Source organism: Dermacentor variabilis, chromosome 3, assembly GCF_050947875.1.
Source record: "Dermacentor variabilis isolate Ectoservices chromosome 3, ASM5094787v1, whole genome shotgun sequence".
Lineage (NCBI taxonomy): Eukaryota > Metazoa > Arthropoda > Arachnida > Ixodida > Ixodidae > Dermacentor > Dermacentor variabilis.
In genome coordinates, this window is record NC_134570.1 from 48,244,784 (window position 1) to 48,265,981 (window position 21,198).

General features: G+C 45.1%; 1 protein-coding gene across 1 annotated transcript in view; it reads left to right on the forward strand.

Moving 5' to 3' along the window:
• Positions 1-21,198, forward strand: part of LOC142574504 (pyrimidine-specific ribonucleoside hydrolase RihA-like) — a 58,319-nt gene that overhangs the window by 25,310 nt on the left and 11,811 nt on the right. The window contains exons 2-3 of the mRNA XM_075683567.1: positions 10,483-10,642; positions 18,752-19,032. Coding sequence (XP_075539682.1) covers positions 10,483-10,642; positions 18,752-19,032 — 441 coding nt within the window. The remainder of the gene's footprint in view (positions 1-10,482; positions 10,643-18,751; positions 19,033-21,198) is intronic.

Consider the following 21,198-nt stretch of genomic DNA (forward strand, 5'->3'; position numbering starts at 1 on the left):
ATTTTCCTAGGATCCTTACCTATTTTGGCAAAAACCTGTTCATAATATTCTACCTTAGCATTTTTAATTTCACTGCTCAGTTTATTTCTATACTGTTTGAAAGTGATTAGGGCATCTTCTCCTCGCGTTTTTAAAAACATATGGAACAAACGGTTCTTTTTTGTTATTTTCTTTAATAAGGAGTTGTTAATCCAGGGCTTCCGTATTCTTTTACATCTTGGCCTACTCAGTTCCGTTGGAAATGCTTGATTGTAGCATGCAATAAGTTTATCAAGAAAAATATTGTACGCCTTACTAGGGTCGTCTTCTTTTAGTACGCATGCCCAATCAACGGTAGCAACCAGAACGTAAAAGAGTTTCAATGACTGATCATTTATCCTGCGGATGATCTTCTTTGGTACATGACTACGTTTACCACACAAAGAGGGGATAAGACAAAAAGCTGGAAGGTGATCACTAATTCCTAGCGTCAGCAATCCAGCAGCACAATTCGGTGGGTCTATGTTCGTAATACATACATCAAGCAAAGTTGCAATATTGGGTGTCACTCTTGTTGCTTCGACGATAGTGTTTACGCATGCGTAAGATGTGACTAATTCTGTCAGTTGTCTTGAAGGGGCATCATGCGATAGCATATCTATGTTGACGTCACCCATTATCACGAAAGACAGACCAGTACAAGTAAGGTGTCGCAGTAGATTGTCTAGGAACTCGAAGAAATTTGTTTTGTTACCTGCGGGTGGCCTATAGATAACGGCAGCTACATTATTTTCCACATGTATGGTAAGGCACTCAACATCATTGTTAACGACCGAAAAATCACGCAAAACTTCATGAGACATAGGTCGTTTGATGTACGCGGCTACGCCACCGCCCCTTCCATGCGACCTAACAGCACCTTGATAAGCATAGTTTTGAAAGAATGGGGGTTGTTCTTCAACTCTTAACCACGTTTCTGTGAATAACATCAAATTAAATTCAACGGTCAATGAAGTGAAGAAGTCGCGTAATTCTTCTTGTTTGTTTCTTATACTGCGCACGTTCAAGTGGAACACTCGCAATTGGTTCTGAGTAGTCTCTGCCAAAGAATTGAAGGCGTTTATAGTATAGTAGTGAGAAGAGTTTAAAGCTGCCATATTCTTGCTTGTTGCTATTTCTGGCATGTGGTTAATCACTTCACTTAGTTTCGCGGGACATTTTTTCCAGGTCACTCGTAGCGTTTATCCGCAAAGTTGCAGACTGTTCGTCCCTTCGAGCAAAGATTTTGCCACCGTTTGTCCACACAAACTTCCAGCCTACTTCACGCTTTTTCTTTGTCGCCGCACCGAGAAGCTGCTTACCATGACGGGTAAGATGCTCATTCACGTAGACTGGCTTAGATTCTTCAAAACCCAGTTTTGTAGTGTTAATCCGGATTTTTCTGGCCTTCTGAAGGACAGCATTGCGTTTTGTGCGTCGGACAAAACGAACGATGATATTTGTCTCATCATGTCTTGCAGTCGGCACTCTGTGGCATGCATCAATGTCGGCATCGGTAATTTCTTCATCCACAAGCGCACCAATCTTTTTAATTATGATCACTGGCTCGCCATCAAGTGGCACTCCCTTAATTTCGAGGTTATTTCCCCTCTGGTATTGCTCCAGCTCCTCGATGCGGCGTGACAGTCGCGCGTTGTCAGCTTTAAGATCTTTATTTTCTTGAAGCAAATTATGAATGTCATCTCTTAGTGTCCTTAGGTCCTGAATGTCTTCTTTCAGTGTCTTTACATCTTGCAAGCTATCTTTGATTGCCCTGAGCTCAGCTCTCAGCTCCCGCCGCAAGTCCTCAATCGCTTTAGCCGTTTCCCCTGGCATAATAAATCGATGCAAAAGTAAACAAAGATTTACAACAAGTAAATCAGCAGCAGACTAGGCCACATGTACATTCGGCAGGTGCGTTCGGCAGCGGTGCACTGGTATTGTTTTGGAATAGCAAAGGACAATGCTTACCTGCAAAGAGCAGATATGAATCTCAGTGACGTTGAACACAGGTGCACCGCTGCCGAACTGCCGTGAGGAAGGATTCGGCGATCCCTTTTAAGCCCAGCAGAAGATGCTTGCAGCCCTCTGTCGTCGCAAAACCAATGCTTGCGGTTAACAGCCGATGTCTGGGGGGCGTCAGTCTTGCCTTCACGTCGATCCCAGCAGTGCGGTCTGTGCTGGCCGATAGCAATCTTCTACGGCTTCTGCGATGAAAGAACTGCAAAGAGCAGATATGAATCTCAGTGACGTTGAACACAGGTGCACCGCTGCCGAACTGCCGTGAGGAAGGATTCGGCGATCCCTTTTAAGAGGAGAATACCTTAGTAACTTGCGATTCGCTGATGATATTGCCTAGCTTAGTAACTCAGGGAACCAATTGCAATACAAGCTCACTGACCTGGATAGGCAGAGCAGAAGGGTGCGTCTAAAAATTAATCTGCAGAAAACTAAAGTAATGTTTAACAGTATCGGAAGAGAACAGCAGTTTATGATGGGTATAGCGAGGCAGTGAGCGAGGCAGTATAGCGATGCAGTATAGCGAGGCAGCGAGGAAGGGGTAAGGGAATACATCTACTTAAGGCAGGTAGTGTCCACGGATCCGGATCATGAGACTAAAATAACCAGAAGAATAAGAATGGGCTGGTGTGCGTTTGGCAGACATTCTCAGATCATGAACAGCGGGTTGACATTATCCCTCAAGAGAAAAGGGTATAACAGCTGTGTCTTACCAGTACTCACCTACCGGGCAGAAACCTGGAGGCTTACGAAAATGGTTCTACTTAAATTGAGGACGACGCAACGAGCTATGGAAAGAAGAATGATGGGTGTAACGTTAAGAAGAGAGGAGATTAACAAACGCAAGTTAGTGCCATCTTAGTTGAAATCATGAAGAAGAAATGGGCATGGGCAAGGCATGTAATGAGGAGGGGAGATAACCGATGGTCATTAAGGGTTACGGACTGGATTCCAAGAGAAGGGAAGCGTAGCAGGGGGCGGCAGCAAGTTAGGTGGGTGGATGACATTAATAAGTTTGCAGGGACAACATGGCCACAATTAGTACATGACCGGGGTAGTTGGAAAAGTATGGGAGAGGCCTTTGCCCTGCAGTGGGCGTAACCAGGCTGATGATGATGATGACGACGAAATGTCACGAAAAAAAAAAGCACTCTAACACAATCTCGTTGACAACTGATAAAATAACAGCGTAGATGACGTGACGAACACAGTGTGATTTGCTAACTCGAATGTATATGTGAGGCAGAAACAGAAACCTAACGGTATGGCAATGAAAATGAAATGAAGGCACCCTGAAAGAATGGTTGTGAGCATGGAGTAGGCATCAGTATTCGACAGAATGTAATCGTTTAATTGTTTCTTGAATTCGTGAATTTTAAGTGTTTTTATGTATAATGGTAGTGTGTTCCAGAATGCGATAGATGAAAAATTGACGCTCTTTCTGCCATAATTAGTATGTATTTTAGGTAAAAGGAAGTTCCTATTTATTGGAAACCTGGTAATATTAGTATTTAATTGAGAAGATTGTGGTATCAAGCTATCGCGTCGTGTGTAATTGATTTGACGGAACAAAAAGGTACCTAGATTATATTTAACGAGTTGTGTGACTCTAAGAATGTGATTAGTTCGTAAAAGATATGAGGCATTGTTATATGGGCTAAATGTGATTATCCTAATAGCCTGATTCTGTACGATTTGCAATGAGTTTAAATGGGTTACGTAAGTGTTTCCCCAGCAAGTAACGCAGTAGGTAATGTGGGAATGAATAAATGAAAAATATAATGATAGCAATATTTGATGGTCAAATATGTTTCGTGCTTTTAGAAGTACGCTAATCCCGTAGGTAATCTTCTATTTTAGTTTTGTTAAGTGTTCAATAAATTTAATATGTTTGTCTAATTCTATGCCAAGATAATTACACGAAGAACTTGCAGGGATAGGACTTCTGCCAAAAAAGATAGGAGGAATGGAGTGAAGTGTTCGTTGGTGGGAAGTGAAAACAACAAACTTTGTTTTCGACGGGTTTATCTGTAGCTGGTTAGTATGGCACCACTGCAGCAGGCTGTGTAAATCGCCATTAAGGTTAAATACTAAGGTTGTAATAAGTTTATTGGGTTTAATAATAGTAGTATCATCTGCATAAAGTATGCATTTCGAAGAGGACAGGCACTTAGCCAGATCATTGACGTATAATAAAAATAAAAGCGGACCCAATATGGAACCCTGGGGCACGCCAATATTGGTGAACATGGTTTTAGAACGAACGCCTGAAATGGTTACTACCTGCGTTCTGTCTGTTAAGTAATTTTTTAGTAACAAAATTGCTGCAGGCCGGTAATTCCCAATGATTCAAGCTTACGAAATATGATGCGGTGATTTATTTTCTCAAACGCTTCGCTTAAATCTACAAATACTGAAGCTGCATAATTCCCTTCATCGATAGCGAGCTTTAGTTGATCGGTTAGGGCAACGAGGGTCAGTTCGGTCGACTAACCCGAGCGAAAGCCGTATTCGAATGGTGAGAGAATGTGAAATTTTGTACGGTAATTAGTTAAACGTTTTTCTATTAGCTTTTCAATTACCGTACTAAAGAAAGGTAATACACAGATGGGGCGATAATTGGAAATTAAAGAGCGGTCACCTTTTTTAAAAAAAATTGTGGTGATCTTGCCTTGTTTTAGTTCTTGTGGGAAACTGCCTGATTTAAACATGAAGTTGATTATGTCTGCAAGGACATCACTTATTAAGGGTGCAATTAATCTTACATGGGAAAGGTGTAATCTATCGATGCCGGCGCCGGTTATTTCCATGTTGCTTATAATGTTTAGAACTTCCCGGGATGTAGTTGGAAATAAAAAAGAAAGAACGTGGCAGGCACTGGGGCACGGAATTGTCATGCGCAGGTGACTGTAGCTCGCTGCTAAAGAAGAAATCACCAAACGCATTGGCTATTTCTTTGGCGGTCTTGTATACCATACCCTGATAAGCAATTTCTGTTATACTTTCGCACATTCCAAAATTTTTCTTTCGTACCATGTTTTTTTAGCTTTTTTCAATGTGGCAGAAAGCTGGTTAGAAAACTTTTTGTACCGAATGGCTAAATTCTTGTTAAATGGTTGTCGTTTGGTTTTCTTATAAAGATTATCCTTTTTGCGCATTAAAGCTAAGAGCTTATTTGTTATCCATGGATTTTGAGGCGACGCGTGTTTCTTTTTGCACTTAACTTGAATGGAATGACGATCAAAACATGACTTAAGCATAGAGATAAACAGTGCAAATGCTTTTTGTGGATCATTTGTAGAAAAGATGGGGGCCCAGTCGAGGTTCGACACGGCATCAAGGAATGATTGTTTGTCTAGCATAAACTTCGTGTACGTGATTTTTTCGGAGCCATGAGTATAGTGAAAGTTCAAAATTATAGGATAGTGATCAGTTATGTGGGTCATTATAACACCAGCGTCTGGTGGATATGGCAAATTTGGTAATGCATGGTCAATTAATGTACCTATGGGATGGTTAGCACATCGTGTCGGTATCTTAGAAGAAGAAGAAGAAACTTTAGTAAAGAATAGTCCGGCAGTCGGTATCTTAATTAAAAATTCATAACCGAAGCTGTTAAAACAATCAGAATAATGTAAAGCATTAGTAGACGTACTATCAGCGAGGTTAATGTTGATGTCGCCTATAATTATTACAGTTTTGTTTTCATCTGCTAGCAGTCCCATGACGTTATGAAGAGCAGTACAGAAATCTATTGCTGATGACGAGGGTGAACGATATATGCAACCAATTATTAGGTCTTTGTTGTCTATGTTGAGGAAGTCATTTTTAAGTTCAATCCAAACGTCTTCACAATTAGTTACATTAAGTTCAAGATCGTTCCTTCGGTTGTAAGTAATATCTGAATAGATATACAGCGCTGCGCCGCCATGGTTGCTGAACGGGCGATTGGAGTATTCAGGAACAAAACTAGAAAAACAGAAGAGCTGCTTATCGTGGTCGCTCAACCAAGTTTCACATACTCCGATGACTGAAAATGGGAAGGTGACTGAAGAAACGAGATCGGAGACTTCATCGAAGTGCTTGCGCAGACTGCGTGCCTTCAAGTGCAAGACAGATCGCTGATGATTTGAAAGAAGATTGTTTAACTGGTTAGCTGTTAGATAGGACGACATTGTGAGACTTGCCTCGGTGACAGGCGTGGCGCAAAGGTGGATTAGAGTAAGATTGTCACTGAAAGGTTGGATTCGGTTGCGATGCGAAAGACGCGGCTTTCAGTTGTTTTCTGGGCCTTGATTTGACAGTTTTCTGTCCACAGAAATCTCCAGTTCTTCGTTTTTTTTTCAGACCCAAGGCTTTGGAAAAGAGAGATTTGTTTTCAAGTGTTAAATGTTCATTAACGAAGACAGGGTTCTTTTTTGCTATTGCGAGGCCCATATCGCTCAGGCAGAGTATAGCCTTCCGTGCTTTCGGGACAAACTCAGCTTTCTTCGTTCTCGAGCAGAAGTGAGAGATGATATTTTTATGTTCTATTTTAGTAGGAACACGATGAACAACGTCGAGGTCAGTGGCCGTTACTGGGAAACCAATTTTGTTGCCTATTGTTTGTATGACTGTCGCACAGTCCTCTCCTTGTGTGCAAGGAATGCCCTTAATCTCGACGTTGTTTAATCGAGAATATTGCTCCAGTTCGCCAACTTTCTTTGTGAGAGTGTTGTTGTTTGCTTCTAAAGCTTTGTTTTCGGCATTCAGCTTTTCGGCGAGTTTGCTTAGAAATTCCACGCTAGTTTCCAAACTATCAGTTCTTTTCTTAAGTTCTACGAAGTCTATGCCCGAATTGCTGGCCCTCAGCAGAAATTTCCCAAAAATGCCATCAAGAAGCTTTTCGCTTACGTTTCCAAGCTTGGATTCAATGTCATCAATTCTTTTGGCGAGCTCCGCATTTGTAGGCATTATTCACTGACCAGACCCGGAAGGCCGCGCGAGCCGATGCAAGCTTGGCAGTACAAGTTAACACAAGTTCAGCAGCAATGTTTGGCAGCGGCTGTAGCAATATTAGAATTACAACTGGCAAGGATACATACGCATGTGACTAACCTGCGGATGCAAAGAACGTTGGTCAGTGTGTGTTCCTGTTGCCACAACCGCTGCCAGAATAAGGTGCCGGTGCCGCTGCGCCTCCTTTTATCCTCTTCCGATTGCGGACTGGTGGCGGAAGCGCAGCGCTGGCTCCGATAGCACCGAAGATTCTTGAACCACGCAGCTGCTGTAGGCTGGGACACACGTGGAAGCAGATAGCGGGACGTTGGTCACGGGGAGGGGAGGAGGACGACACAAGCCTGCGGATGCAAAGAACGTTGGTCAGTGTGTGTTCCTGTTGCCACAACCGCTGCTAGAATAAAGCATAAAGCAATGCAGCGTTGTAGGTCGTGCGTATCAGTAATTTGGCCTGATGTACTTCCCATCTGCGTCAAAGCTGGTATGGCAGAGCATACGTAATGCGGCTGATGACGAAGGCTTGTACCAGTCTCCTGGTGTCGTCCTCGCTCATGCCATCCTTTCTGCGGGCGGTTCTCCTTACGAGTCCCGCTACGATCCAGTCCGTATGTTCGAGTTTCTTTAGCATTGCCGATATGCTGCCCGTGTCCTCAATTAGCATTCCTAGCACTCTAAGCTCCCGCACTTGTTTGACCTGGCTTCCGTTCATTTCCTGATTGAGGATGGGGAGCGTGTCTGGCGGGGCCTTTCCTGGTCTGACTTGCACAAATTCTTATTTCCGGTGCAAATCCCATCCCTGCCCTCCTCGCGTGTTGGTCATTTGTGTCGATCACACTTTGTAAAACGTTGTGCCTGTGCCCGTGGGACCTTTTGGTCGCCCAATGGGTGACGTTGTCCGCAGAGATGGCTACCCCAAGTTCTGGGTGTTCCTTCAACGCTCTAGAGTCAATTTCTTTATCCCTATGTTGAAAAGTAGCTGGGAAAGTATAGGGCCCTGTGGAGTGCCCTCGTTGGTCATGTGAATCTTGTCCGATCTGATGTGGCCCAGCCCTGTGGACGCCGTTGTGTCTTTAAAAAAACTCTCCACGTAACTGTAGATCCTTAAGGGTTGATCTTCAGGACATTAAATAAAGTTCATCATACCATACCATACTGTAGATCCTCACCCCACAGCCAGCCTTCATAGACGGGTGAGTATCACGTCATGGGATATGTTGTGAAAGGCCTTGTTGCAGGTATCCTATAGCTTGTAGGATTCTGTTCATGCTTCTGGGTGATGGGTAAGAACCTTGTCCCAAAGGAGGAGGAATACGTCCTGCGCGGAAACCCCATGTCAGAAACCATATGTCCATTTGGTAGGAGTCTTGTCCTCCACGTATCTCCCAAGGCAGGTTTGGATGACTCTTTCGAATAGTTTTGGAAGGCATGAGGTTAACATGATTGGTCGGAGGTTCTGGAGTGATTTTTGTTTCCTCGGCTTAGGTATTAGAATGAACTCAGCCTCTTTGCATTCAGGTGGTATGGACCCTCGTATTTTCCAAACTGTGCCGTTAAAGAGCTGCGTTAGTTTCTCTAAAGCTTCGGTGCCCAGGTTCCTGATCATGACGTTTGTGACAGAGTCCGGTCCGGGTGCCATTTACTCTCGAAGGCCTGCGCTGCAGTGTATACTCCTGCAAACGATTTCGGTTGTCAAGGGCGGGATTAGCCGGTCCCGTATAACTTAGTGTGATGGTTGGGGTCACCCTTTCTCCCATATACGTGTTTTAGAGCTCGTGCAGTAGCTCCGCATCTGAGCCTACACAGTTATTAGCTATGCGCGTTATGCCAAGCGTTGTTTCTCTCCGTGATGTTGTAGGGGGGAGCATACTGCGAAGGATTGCCCACGTTTTCTTCGTGCTTAGAGTGCCGCGGAGAGAGTCGCAAAAATTCCTCCAGTTCGTAGTGCACACCACTTGCGAGTACGCATTTGCTGCCATCGTGAGTGGTGCTATGGGCTCCCTGAGCTTTCGGTTGTGCTGTTGTTTCTTTCATATTTTGACAAGGCTTCTTCTTGATTCCCAAAGGAATGGTTGTTGATCACTGGGTTTTCCTACTTCGTTTAATATTGTCTGGTGGCTCGTTCCGCCGCGTCCCATAGATACCCCGTCAAGTATCATGCCGTGTTGAGGTTCGGGGCTTCAGTTTGGGATTCCCTAAATTTCTTCTGGTCTCTCAGACGTGCCGGGCCGATCGGATGTATTATTTTTGCCGTTTGAATGTAAAAGGAATGTAAATGTAAATGAATGTAAATGGAAGCAAAACTCTTGCCTGGGCTAGTTGTTCCATGCTTGAATTAGTGAGGAGAAGGCGCAGAAGACCAGGACAATTCGACAAGAGACGATACGAACATTGAGTCACAATCACGACACAATTCCATCAGGCCGATAACATATAAAAACGGAAGTATTGTATGCACGGCACGTTTTTAGAGTAGTGTCCGAGTTCTCACTCACCAACATAAAATCACAAAACCCACGGAAAGGCACAGTTACACATAAACTAAATGTCACATGTATAAAATGATTTTCCATAAATACAGAGTACACAATGGTTAAGTACAATGATGATATGGCAGGGACACTTTACATAATTTTGAAGTGATGCTGTAAGAGATGTGCATATACAAAAATGATCATGTATAAGAGAACACGCACACACAGAAGTTACAAGCACTTACTTTCTGTGCACATTCAATGAACACTTGTGATGTCCTGGCTACGATAACCAGGCTGGTCGAAAATCAAGCTGTACGCTTCTATCAGCAACCGACAGGAAACGGCGTGACCACTGTCGAAGGAACTCTTTTTACTCAAGGAAGAACAGAGTATAGAGCCTCCCAAGAAATGGTAACAGAGAGCGCGTGTGTTTAGCAAAAGTTTAGTTAAACAAGGGATGATACGAACACTGAGTCACAATTATCGCAAAATTGTATACATGGCACGCTCCCAAAATAATGTCTGAGTCCTACCTCATTAACATATAACAACATAGACCCACGGAAAAGCGCAGTTAAACATGAACTACTTGTCACATGGCTACGTGGACGACTAGCTCATCTGGGTGCCCGCGCACGCAGGCCATCTAGGCAATGAGATGGCCCTCTCTATCGCTCGAGTAGCCTTCAACCGAGCCACGCCGCCCGATGACCTGGATAACGCCAGAAACCGATTGGTCGAATATCAAGAGATCACCCTCCACTACCGCGAAATGCGGTTGAGATATCCTCCCCCAGATAAATCCTTAACAAAATTCCAGCAAAGTACCTGGCGCCAGCTTCAGGTACAAACTTTTCTTTCTCCAGCTTTTCTCGCCCTGGTTCATCCAGGCCTATATCGACAGGAATGTACGCTCTGCGGCGCGCCTAGAGCCACTTTCCATCACATAATGTTCTTATGCCCTGAGCTCCAGCCACCCTCTGAGTGGCAACTCACCGACGTCGAGGAATGGGAGACCGCGGCGTCTAGCTCCAACCCAGCCGACCAAATACGGCTGGTGGACTGGGCTCTGAGGGTCGCCGAAGGCCACAAACTCCCGGACACCGTATACGCGCTCCTGAGCCCCCTCACAAGTAATGTTGTAAAAAGGGTCAAGTAATAAATGTTTACCACCACCACCTGGACGACTACTGGTGCTTGGAGCCGAATGCTGAAGTGCAACACTGCGTTGAAGCCATAACAAGGAGCCTCCTCACCTGTTCTAACTAATATTGCATATCTTGGTCAACATTCTTTTAACGCTTGCGACAATTATTAAGCTTAACCAGCATTCAGTATTCCTAACGGGTTCAACGTAAGGCATGTTTCTTTTACTTAGTCATGACTGCGCTCTTGTTGGAGACAATATATGTAAAATAGTAGAATAAGATCTGCGGATCCCCCGCCCTATGAGAATCGATGTAAGCGATGCTTTGTATGCCGTTTGGTTTGATTGACGCGCCTCCTCTAATTTAAGGTGAAAGCCTTGTATCTCTGTTTCAAGGTCGCGTTAGGTGCAGGAGATATCACGTGACCAAAGCAAGGCCACATGCAAACCAAAGCAAGACCAGCCGTGCATGAGAGGGGATTAATTATTCGCAATGTCAATTGATGATTAATTAGTGATTGGATTAGGGTGCATTAGGGAGGATTACGGTGGATTAAGGTCGATTATGGTTGATTAAGGTGGATAAGGAATTAAGGTCGATTAAGGTCTGTTAAAGGGCTTCTCATTAGTCCTGGCCATTTTAGGTTCACAAGCGCAGAGCATAGAATGCGCGATAACGATCGCGTCTGCAAATTATTACATCGCTACGGGCCGCGGATAGGTATGAAATTTCAAACCGAACTTCTCGCGGCCGCCGCGTTCCAAGCCGCAGGATGACGTACACGTGCTAGTGCGCTCACATACACGTGTTCGCACTGTGACGTCGCTCGTGGTGACACGTGGCTTCGAGAATTATTCAAAGCAACACCTGTTATGTGTGTGATATGTTGCTAGAATAGACAAATTAAAGCTTACAGTAATAATAAAACACACAAACCGAATGTATGCGCGTTTTTGTTTTACTTAGCACCGCAGCAAGAGAGATGCACTTCCGTTTCGTCTGCTTGTTCCCATGTAGTGCATTCGCGCTCGCAGACGCCGAAACTATCATTTTCTACCGTGTCCCAGCTCGGGATCACGCTCTGTGATCCGCTTGTGTCTGCCTCGGTATTCCTGCAGCCCAGGCTTATACCGCTAGTCAAGTGTCATCGTGCACAGCGCTCAAAATCGCGCGCTGCGCGAAACGGGACGATTGCAACCGCTCGCGCGCGACGCCGTCAGCGGAAGTGCGCCGCGCGGCAAGAAAGCGAGGAGAAAAACAGATGTAGGTGATGCCTCCGACGTATGTGTGACGCGATCCTCGAGGTCGGGTATGGGAGAACGCAGGGAAGGAATTTCGCCTGCGGAGGCTAGACGGGGCAAGTGGAGAGAGTGTCTCGCTTTGCAGTGTAGCTCGCCTCCTGAAATCATGGGTGCGCGGTACTGAAATATTTATATCTCGGCTATTAATGGGGGGGGGGGAGCCGATTTGAAAAAAAAAAATTGTGGCAGGACGCTCCCTAGAGGACACGTAACAACTTTCAGCGCATGACCTAAGTTTGCTGTGTGGCCTGGTAAAGGACCTTTTAAGGTGGATTAGGGTGGATGAAGGAGGATTAAGGAGGATTAAGGGGGATTAAGGTCAATTAAGGAGGTATGGTAGGGTAAATGGTACACGTTACTTTTAATGTAATATTTTAGAAACGGCTGCAGATATTCGCATAAATTTCACGCGCTACAGAAGATGATCTTGGGTACAACATGGGGCACTTTGTTAGTGCCTCGAAGGTTTGCCTTTCCTGTGCCCCCCTCCCAAAATTTCAGGTGTGTTTAATTATTTCATGTACCTTTTCTCTGCAATCACGCAGAGGAATGTGATGATATTACATAGTGTTAGTCTAAATACCCATCGGTTATATCTGAACTAAAGAGATGTCATGTCCACATTGGAGCTCGTACCCCGCCAAAAAAATGATACCTCAGAACGACAGAAAGCCGAGCTAGTTGGTAAGGATTCATTATGCAAAAAAGAAGTTCGTGTTGTCCACTTGTTGTCCAAAAAAGAAGTTCGTGTTGTCCATCCAAAGAAGCTCGTGTTGTCGCAAAAGTTCGTGTTGCCCACTTCTCTACTATTGTGTCCTGTCTGCACGCCTCCCTTCTTTTTTGCATAATGAAATAATACCTCTGCTTGCACAAAGCGAAAGGGTGGCTTCTCACAGTGTAAATTTTTCCGTTGTTATCATTCACATCATCAGAGATTTTTTAGTGCACAAGAATTATGACTGGTTGTAGTACATGTGTGAAAAGTTTCACTGGAATGGGACGAATACCTTCTGAGAAAAGGTACATTGAATTTGAGAAATTCATAAAAAAATGCAATTTGAGAAAAATGAAGTTTTGTGTTCGAATACTGATTGTGGATGCTCAAAATGCCCTAAGAGAATACATTTCACTGCCGAGTTTCTGGAAACCGCTTATTAGCGTTCCTTTTTATCTGTCGTCCTTCCTTGCTCTCGGCAGAGTCATAGAATTCTGCCCTGACAACACGCTCTTTGTCCGTCCTGCCGAGGGCAATATTACAAAAAACACCTGGAGCAATTCCAAGGGCCTCCAGGACAGCTTTTCTTGCAGAATTACTGTCACTGTAGTAGGTCACAGCCTTGTTAGTTGCTGTCTTTAATGTGTAAGCACTGACAAAGTTTTCTTAGGGCAGCGGCACCGGATGAGTTGGTTGAGCGACTCATTGGTGTTCTGTAAGGAACGAAATCATTCTTCGCGTCTTTATCTTGAGTCCCTAATCATCGAAACCACGGCGCACACTCTTAATCGCAACGAAGGCAGTCTGCCGCCCATGTATGCCAGATGCCTTAATCACGTTTTGAGACGCACATAAAAAGGGGCGCCAGCTCTGCCGCTTCTTTCATTGTGAACAAGGCTGCCGTGGGGGAGCCGAAACGTAAATAACTGTTTTAAACCATTTTTGGTCGGTGTCCAGACCTCTTCCTTTTAACTATTGGTGTTCTGTGTTCATCCATGAAGACATTTGCTCAGAAGACCGATTACCTTGGAAAGTTTTCCTTCTGCTCCATTTGCTGGAGGATCGCACCATCTTCTGGGCAAGTAATACGTTTGAAACTCGAAACAGAGGCGACCCCGACCGTAATGGTGGGAACAATAGCAAAGACGAAACACGCTGCAAGAGCACCCCTAGCGGCACATCTGCTAAAAAGGAAATGTTTTCAACAATATATGATCTTGACGTAAGAGTTCTGCGGAAACGCGCAATGTGGAGAGAAGTAATCAATTAGGAGAAAAAGAGACATCCACACAATCGTTGCACTTGCTGCAAAAGAAATCCATATTTGTCTCTCGAAAGAAAAGCCTCGCAGTTGAAGAAAAATTCGTCCAGGACTCGAACCCAGGTACACCGCCTTTCTGAGGAAGCTGCTCTACGATCTGAGCTAACCAGGCGGCTAGCAGATGGCAGCGCGAAGTCGAATTCGTCATCTCGAAGAAAAGGCAAGAGTGTGACGTAATAGTGCTCTCTACAAAGGACTATTACGTAAAACTCTTGCCTTTTCTTCGAGTTCAAAGTGTCAATGCGGCATTAGAAGGCAGAGCCAAGGGTGATCTAACTGCGGTATTTCCAGCGACGTACTAATTGAGTACTATTTTTTTTTCCGAGTGATGAATAAACTCCACGAGATATGGAGACTATCACGTGGCTGCGCTCCCACCCGGATTGGGGAATTGGGGAAGCATTTGTGTTCGTATAATTAAAAAAAAATAGCACATGTAACAATTTCCCATCAATACCTTGAAAAGGACAGGGGACAGCATTTACTGTTATCCATCGGTAATGCTTAAAATTAAAGGTTAAGGTCAAAAGGGCTCCTATGTTATTGCTGTTTTCTTCGTTGCTCTAAACTTTCATAAAACTTGCCTTTCTTTTTTTATACAAAGCCCATGACAGTCACAGTTATCCAGGAGTCCGATACTTGATAGATAAGTTCTGCTATTGAGGTAAGAAAGCCGCATAATTGAATTAATAAATATTCTAATAAAAACGTAGTCACCGCCTTGGGCGTGATCAAGGTTCGTAGGCGTCTTCGCAGAAAACCAATCAACAAAAAAAATGTTGGCAGCCTCAGCATCATCCTGCTTATGGAAATGTTTGTTTCGTATTTCTTTATTTCTTCTTATCGATCCTTCTTCGGACGTATTCCCTCACCTCGATTATGCACCAAGTTACCTCATCTGTCCGTCACATTCTGCGCAAGGCCGCCAGTGTGCGTGAACAACGCAAAGAATGCGCGTGAGACGCGTTTCATGCAGTTGCCGACGCAGCTACATCCAGCTGTGGCCACATGCAGCAGAGAGAAAGGAGGACGTTTTCCAAGGCCGCTTCGACCTCAACGCAACGTGTTGTTTCGATCCATTAAGATCATAAAGCACGTTTGTACAAACGCAAGTAAGCGTACTTTGTAGGGCGCTTCGCTCCAGATTAAATATAAGAGGCGAATCGCGACTGGTATACCAGCAGCATGTCACCACGTGCGCGTTTTCCTCGTTTCTATACGCCGCTTGCCCCCAGCAGCTGCTGCTGCGAACTTTCATTGGAACGAATTCACTACACGACTGTTACTCGGGGTGTGCTGATGATAGGAGGGACAGACGAGATACGTTACCGAGAAGAAAAAATCGTGGCGGGCATTTATCCGTATAAATTCCACTACTGATATCTGCTGCACTTATACTGTGGAAGAATTCATGCAATTCTGCTGGCAGACGCATACGGCTTGGCACTTTACACGTTCGATCGTAAACTAACCAAAGTTGCTGGACGGAATTCAATCAAAAAGTTGGTGTTCGTGTTAGTCCAACTTCCGCCTGTATTTCTGCCAGTTAATTACGGTGCATTTTTTTTAATCATTTCGACACTGGGAAGTTCGGAAAAACAATTTCCAGTTTCCTCCCTACTGCCAGCAAATTCAAAAGCAGACTTTAATGAATAGAGGAGGCTTCAATAAGGCAGTCGTGTCGCGCCTTCAAAAGCAAAATTATTATTACCTGGCAATAATAATAAAAAAAAAACGACACTTTCGCTCGACGGTCGAAGCACTCACAGGGATATACAGTGGCGCCGCCTATGCTGGCCCTGCCGTACCAGACGACGGCTAACGCGCTGCGGAAGGAAATCCTGGGAAAAGTTCGTTCGAGCCCAGCGGAGCAGCTTCTGAGGCGAGATTTTGCTTCGTCAGTCAGTAACTGGCCCTAATAATGTCGTGTTCGACATGTTGGAAATGCGCGAAACGACAGATAAAAGAACCATTATTTAAGACGCAACGTAGCCGCACGCTGAGAGCTCGTGTTGCTGAAACACGACGCACGCACACGGTGCGCTCAAACACGCGTGGAATTAGCTCAGTTTCTGGTTTTGACTGCGTGAAAGTATGTGTACGTGGTTTCGTAGGTTCACTTACGTACTTGCAGGATACTTCTGTTCGGCTGGCGCGCGAGAGGTTCCAACCGTCTGGGGCCAGCAACGCCAAGCAACGGGGCCGCTTCTGCTCCGCGCCTTTTACACGCTTCGCTTAGCGCTTGAACTGCTAGTACGATGTTCTAACCGCCCACGGCGGCCGCATTTCGATGGGGGCGAAATGCGAAAACACCCGTGTGCTTAGATTTAGGTGCACGTTAAAGAACCCCAGGTGGTCAAAATTTCCGGAGTCCTCCACTACGGCGTGCCTCATAATCAGAAAGTGGTTTTGGCACGTAAAACCCCAAATATTATTATTATTATGTTCTAACCGCAGGTGGATGCGACTGCACGCGGACCCGACATGTGTGGTTGCACCTAGGCTCCTACGTCACACATAAGAGCATTAACACGCCGCGCAGGGCCTGTGATTGCATCGTACGAGCACCAGGGCATTTGCCCGTAAAGCGCGGCACGCCAGTGAAATCACGTAACTTTCAGATTGTGAACATGAATAATGCTTTTATACTTCTTTTTTTTTCGTAGTCTGAGAAGAATAGAGAGAAAATGCGTGCGCAGTGAATGAGATTTGTCACGGCTCTCGCTCGCGCATTGCCATTGTCAAAACTCCTGAGGAATAATTCAGTCAACAACGTAGAACCTGGTTTCAGCACAGTTGGCGATTGAATAGCACAGCATATGTAGTTCGCACGCAGGGCGTAGATAAAGATGTAGCACACATTTACATAAATTTATTGCGAACATGACGGCGACGGCGAACGTTCGCCATGAGTTTCCACGTAATTGCCATCTCAATTAAAAGGCTGTCTTATTCTGATGTGCAATATTATGCGAAGAGATAATAGACCGCGGTTATTATTTGTCCCGTGTTTGCTTTGCAAGTTCCGAGGTGACCAGCAGCCACGTTATTGTAGACACGGTTATGAGTATTGGCTGCTGCACAGTATGGGACCTCTTTTATACCTAGTATGCACGTGTCGTCACATCCGCTGCTGTCGTCTGCTTCCGCTACCTTCCGCCATCTTGGGGTACCTTATCAACAGGCGCGCATAGGCCTATAGGTTCCCCAAGATGGCGCTGCCGTAAACTGGAAGTCGCGGAGTATCGTTGAATGACGTACATGCATACTATGTATTTTATTTCTTGAATCTTACTGGGCATAACGAATGATTTTATTTTGCACAATGAACATCATACCTCGAATTCACCATTCAAGCGATGGAAACTTCCCGAAAAGCCTGTTGGAGCGTTTTTGTTGCTCTGTAGAGAGTTTTCAATTGCGGATCGTTCAGCGGCGAAATAACTAATTAACTATTTTACCGCACTAGCTACATTTAGCAATTATCATCTTGTTGTATGTTTGCACGAATGTACCCTCCACGACCAGAAATAAGCCTGAACAAGTTCCTTTAATTTTTCTTTCACGTGGAATGGTGTTCGGACATTGTTGGGGTAACATCTCCTGCAGTGGGGGGGAGGGGGGGGGGGGAGGACGCTCTTTAGTGATGAATAAAAAACCCGAAATAACAAGTGGAGAAAAAACATCCAAGGCGTGTGCAGCTTTGCCTTCGATATACCGCACAAGAACGAATGCAGAATAAATGAAGCCAGGTCAGCGTGTCATACTGCAAAAAAAAAAAAAAAAAAAAAAAGGAACAGAAAAAAAAAAAGAGAGAACGGGAGACGTTTTCGGGCCCAACCTCTATTTGCAGTGTCTTCCGGATACGAAGCCTGCTTTTTAAGCGAAATGTCGTACGCCTGCAGAGCAGGTTCGAAGTTATATTACTCAATGTTAATCCCTAGTATTGTTAATGCTATATTAGGTCTCTGATCGGTCAAAATATTATGTATTCTTTTTGTTTTCATTATTCGTTGTCTCAGTGAGCAGTATACCGGCGTTTGTGCACCTGTTTTTCCAATACCGAGTAATTGGCGTGAACACGACACTTTTTGGGAGTATACCGTATCTGTCCGCCTAAGGCTCGCACTTCTATTTCGTGGAAAATTGATGCGGTATTGGCGGAGTGCATTAATTACTAGAAGAAAAATTTCCCATAGTACGTTGCAGGTTCTAAATGAAAAAAAAAAGAGAAAGGACGTGATTTTAATGAGAGGTTCTCAGACCCGACAGCGATAACTCAAGCAAGATATTAATTACAAGGAGCACTTACCTTTGTAATAACAGCACGTGCTCCTTCTACAGGCACTACAAAGGCCCTTCATTTGCAGACACCACAGCTAAACCTAGGGCCACTAAACGGATAAATAAAGTGACTCTGGACCGACATATATTCCCTAGTCGGTGTCAACACCGACGTCGGAGCAGGCATACGAATGTCACTGCAGCAAATTTCGAGGTGGCAGCACTTAATTGAGCAAATATTATTCTTTTTATCTATCGATGGCCAATATGCGGAGTGCGTTCGCTATGCTAGGGCGAGCATTGTGCTAGTGCGTGCGGTATACCTCTCGGCTCCCACCTGACGATCAGCGCGTCCCCCCTTTGGTCCTTCCAACATCCGGAATTGCAAATGCATAGCTGCAATTTGCCTAGCAATAAATCGCGACGCCGTGCTTCTATAGCTCATCCGAAACCTGGCTGGTGGGTTCACGCAGTGTTCGTACTCATGTGGACGAGTATCAGCCTCGCGTGCGCCGCGCTTTTCCTGGCGGGAAACGCTGACGCCGTCCTCTCGACCGCACAAAGAAAACGGGACACCTGCGTGAGGCTTCTGCTCGACGTGGACCCCGGCGTAGACGACGCCCTTGCAATCACGCTGGCGGCGACACATCGGAACGTGTGCCTCGAAGCCATCACCGTGGTCGCCGGAAACGCCGACCTGCAAACCGGATACAACAACACGCTTAGGACACTGCGTGTCGTCGACCGAACGAACGTGAGTAGCGCGCAACGAGTCGGAGGGGGCGACGAACCTGCATGGGGCACGTATATTCTCGGACGATCACTTTCGGAGATATGTGTCACTCTCGGTGCGCGCTGATTGGCTGCTTGAGCAAAACCGCTCGAATCATCCAGCGTGCCGCGCACTACGTCACGCGGAAGTGATACGGCGAATTGAACTGGTTTATCTAGAGCCAAGTCTGCGTTCTCACACGGGTCCATTTGCACCCCACCCGCTCCGCCCCCGAGCGTCCGTTGATCCGCCGAGCCGACTCGGATTTCCTCGGAACTCTGACGACACGTTACCGTCACTTCCGGATTGGCAGGGTGGCTCGGCTGTTTTCAGCTTTCGTTGAGGCGTCGTTTGATATGGCGGACGGGTGCGGGGCCCAACTTATGCTACGCTCCCTGCCGTAGCATGTTTATTAGTGCGTCAGCGTTCTCTGGCGAGTACACCGGGAAAATCTGTCTGTCCCGCGAGAAATGTAATGCCTTGTATCTGTACAAAAATGCGTAATTTGCGAAGTTAACACATTCAGTCACTATAATAGTGTAAGTGTAGCTGATTGGTGCCTCCAGAAGCCATCAGAAACAATTGCCAAAAATTTGATCAGAAGGAAAGTCGTCATCGTCAGGCCACCTTGAAAGATTATTTTCCCGCAGAGAAGCGAGCTGTTGGTCTGCTGAGTGCAGAATAATAACTGATTTATGTATGTGATAATAATAATAATAATAATAATAATAATAATAATAATAATAATAATAATAATAATAATAATAATAATAATAATAATAATAATAATAATAATAATAATAATAATAAATGATTGGTGGTGTTAAAAGAACCAAATTACTGGCGTCGCCGTCGCCGCGTGAAGGTCGTAACAAAACAGGAACAGAAGGGAAATAAAATTTAAAAAAAGGGGGTCACTACATCTCTGGTGAAATCGCTTCGAAGGGGACTTAAAGCTTCCTGGCAGCTCTTCTCCACACAGTTCAGTACACGAATTTAATTTCTTTGGCACCGAAAGAAAGCGATGGGTAGACATGCGTAAGAAAGGGAAAAACGAAGTAAGTAAAAGCGCGGTAACAGCCGAGCCCAATAATGTTCACGCATAAGAAGACAATTCTCAGAATTTAGTTAGAATTTTTTTTTTCGCTGGTCGATCTGTATTGGTCAGCCCCGTGCCTGGTTTTGTTACTCACTCGCGGACTCAGCAGACCACCCAAAATCGACCAAGTAAATTCACCAGGACCATCGCCGAAAGTGATCGCCTACGAATACAGTGCCTGATTGTAAACGAAAACGGCGAACTCGGGCGCCTTCAGTGCAAAGGTAACCAACAGCTAGCCAACACAATCGTTGAGCGCACTGCAAACCATTTTGCATCAGTCGATAAATCACGCCCCTGCAGGGCTTCGTAAGAGTGAGTTATACACAGCAACACACACCTAAAGATGAAAATGTATTTACACTGTGGTTGGTCCGTGTACATCGCTTTCCGCTGTTGAGCTTGAATAAGAGGGTTCCATTACGGCGCGGCCGCTCTCCAAGCTCGGGGAATTGGTTTTACTAATTCATCTCATCTGCCGGAACCTTAAAAGAAGCCGCCAGAGAAGCTGTGGAGACACTGATCCATTTCACAGTCTATATGATTCAGTACGTGTCATCATCATCAGCAGCAGCAGCCTACTTTATATCCACTGCAGGACGAAGGCCTCTCCCTGCGACCTTTAATTACCCCTGTCCTGCGCCAACCGATTTCAATTAGCGCCTGCGAATTTCCTAATTTCATCGCCCCACCTGGTCTTCTGTCGTGCTCGACTGCGTTTCCCTCCTCTTGGCACCCATTCTCTAACCCTAATGGTCCGCCGGTTATGAAACCTTCGAATTACATGGCCCGCCCAGCTCCATTTTTCTCTCCTAATGTCAATTCGAATATCAGCTATCCCCGTTTGCTCTCTTATCCAGACCGCTCTCTTCCTGCCTCTTATCGTTATGGCCAGTCATTCTTCGTTCCATCGCTCTTTGCGCGGTCCTTAACTTGTTCTCTAGCTTCTTTGTGAAATCTCCAAGTTTCTGCTCCACATGTTAGTACCGGCGGATCGCATTGATTGTACACCTTTCTTTTCAATGATAATGTTAAGTTTGTCAGTATCT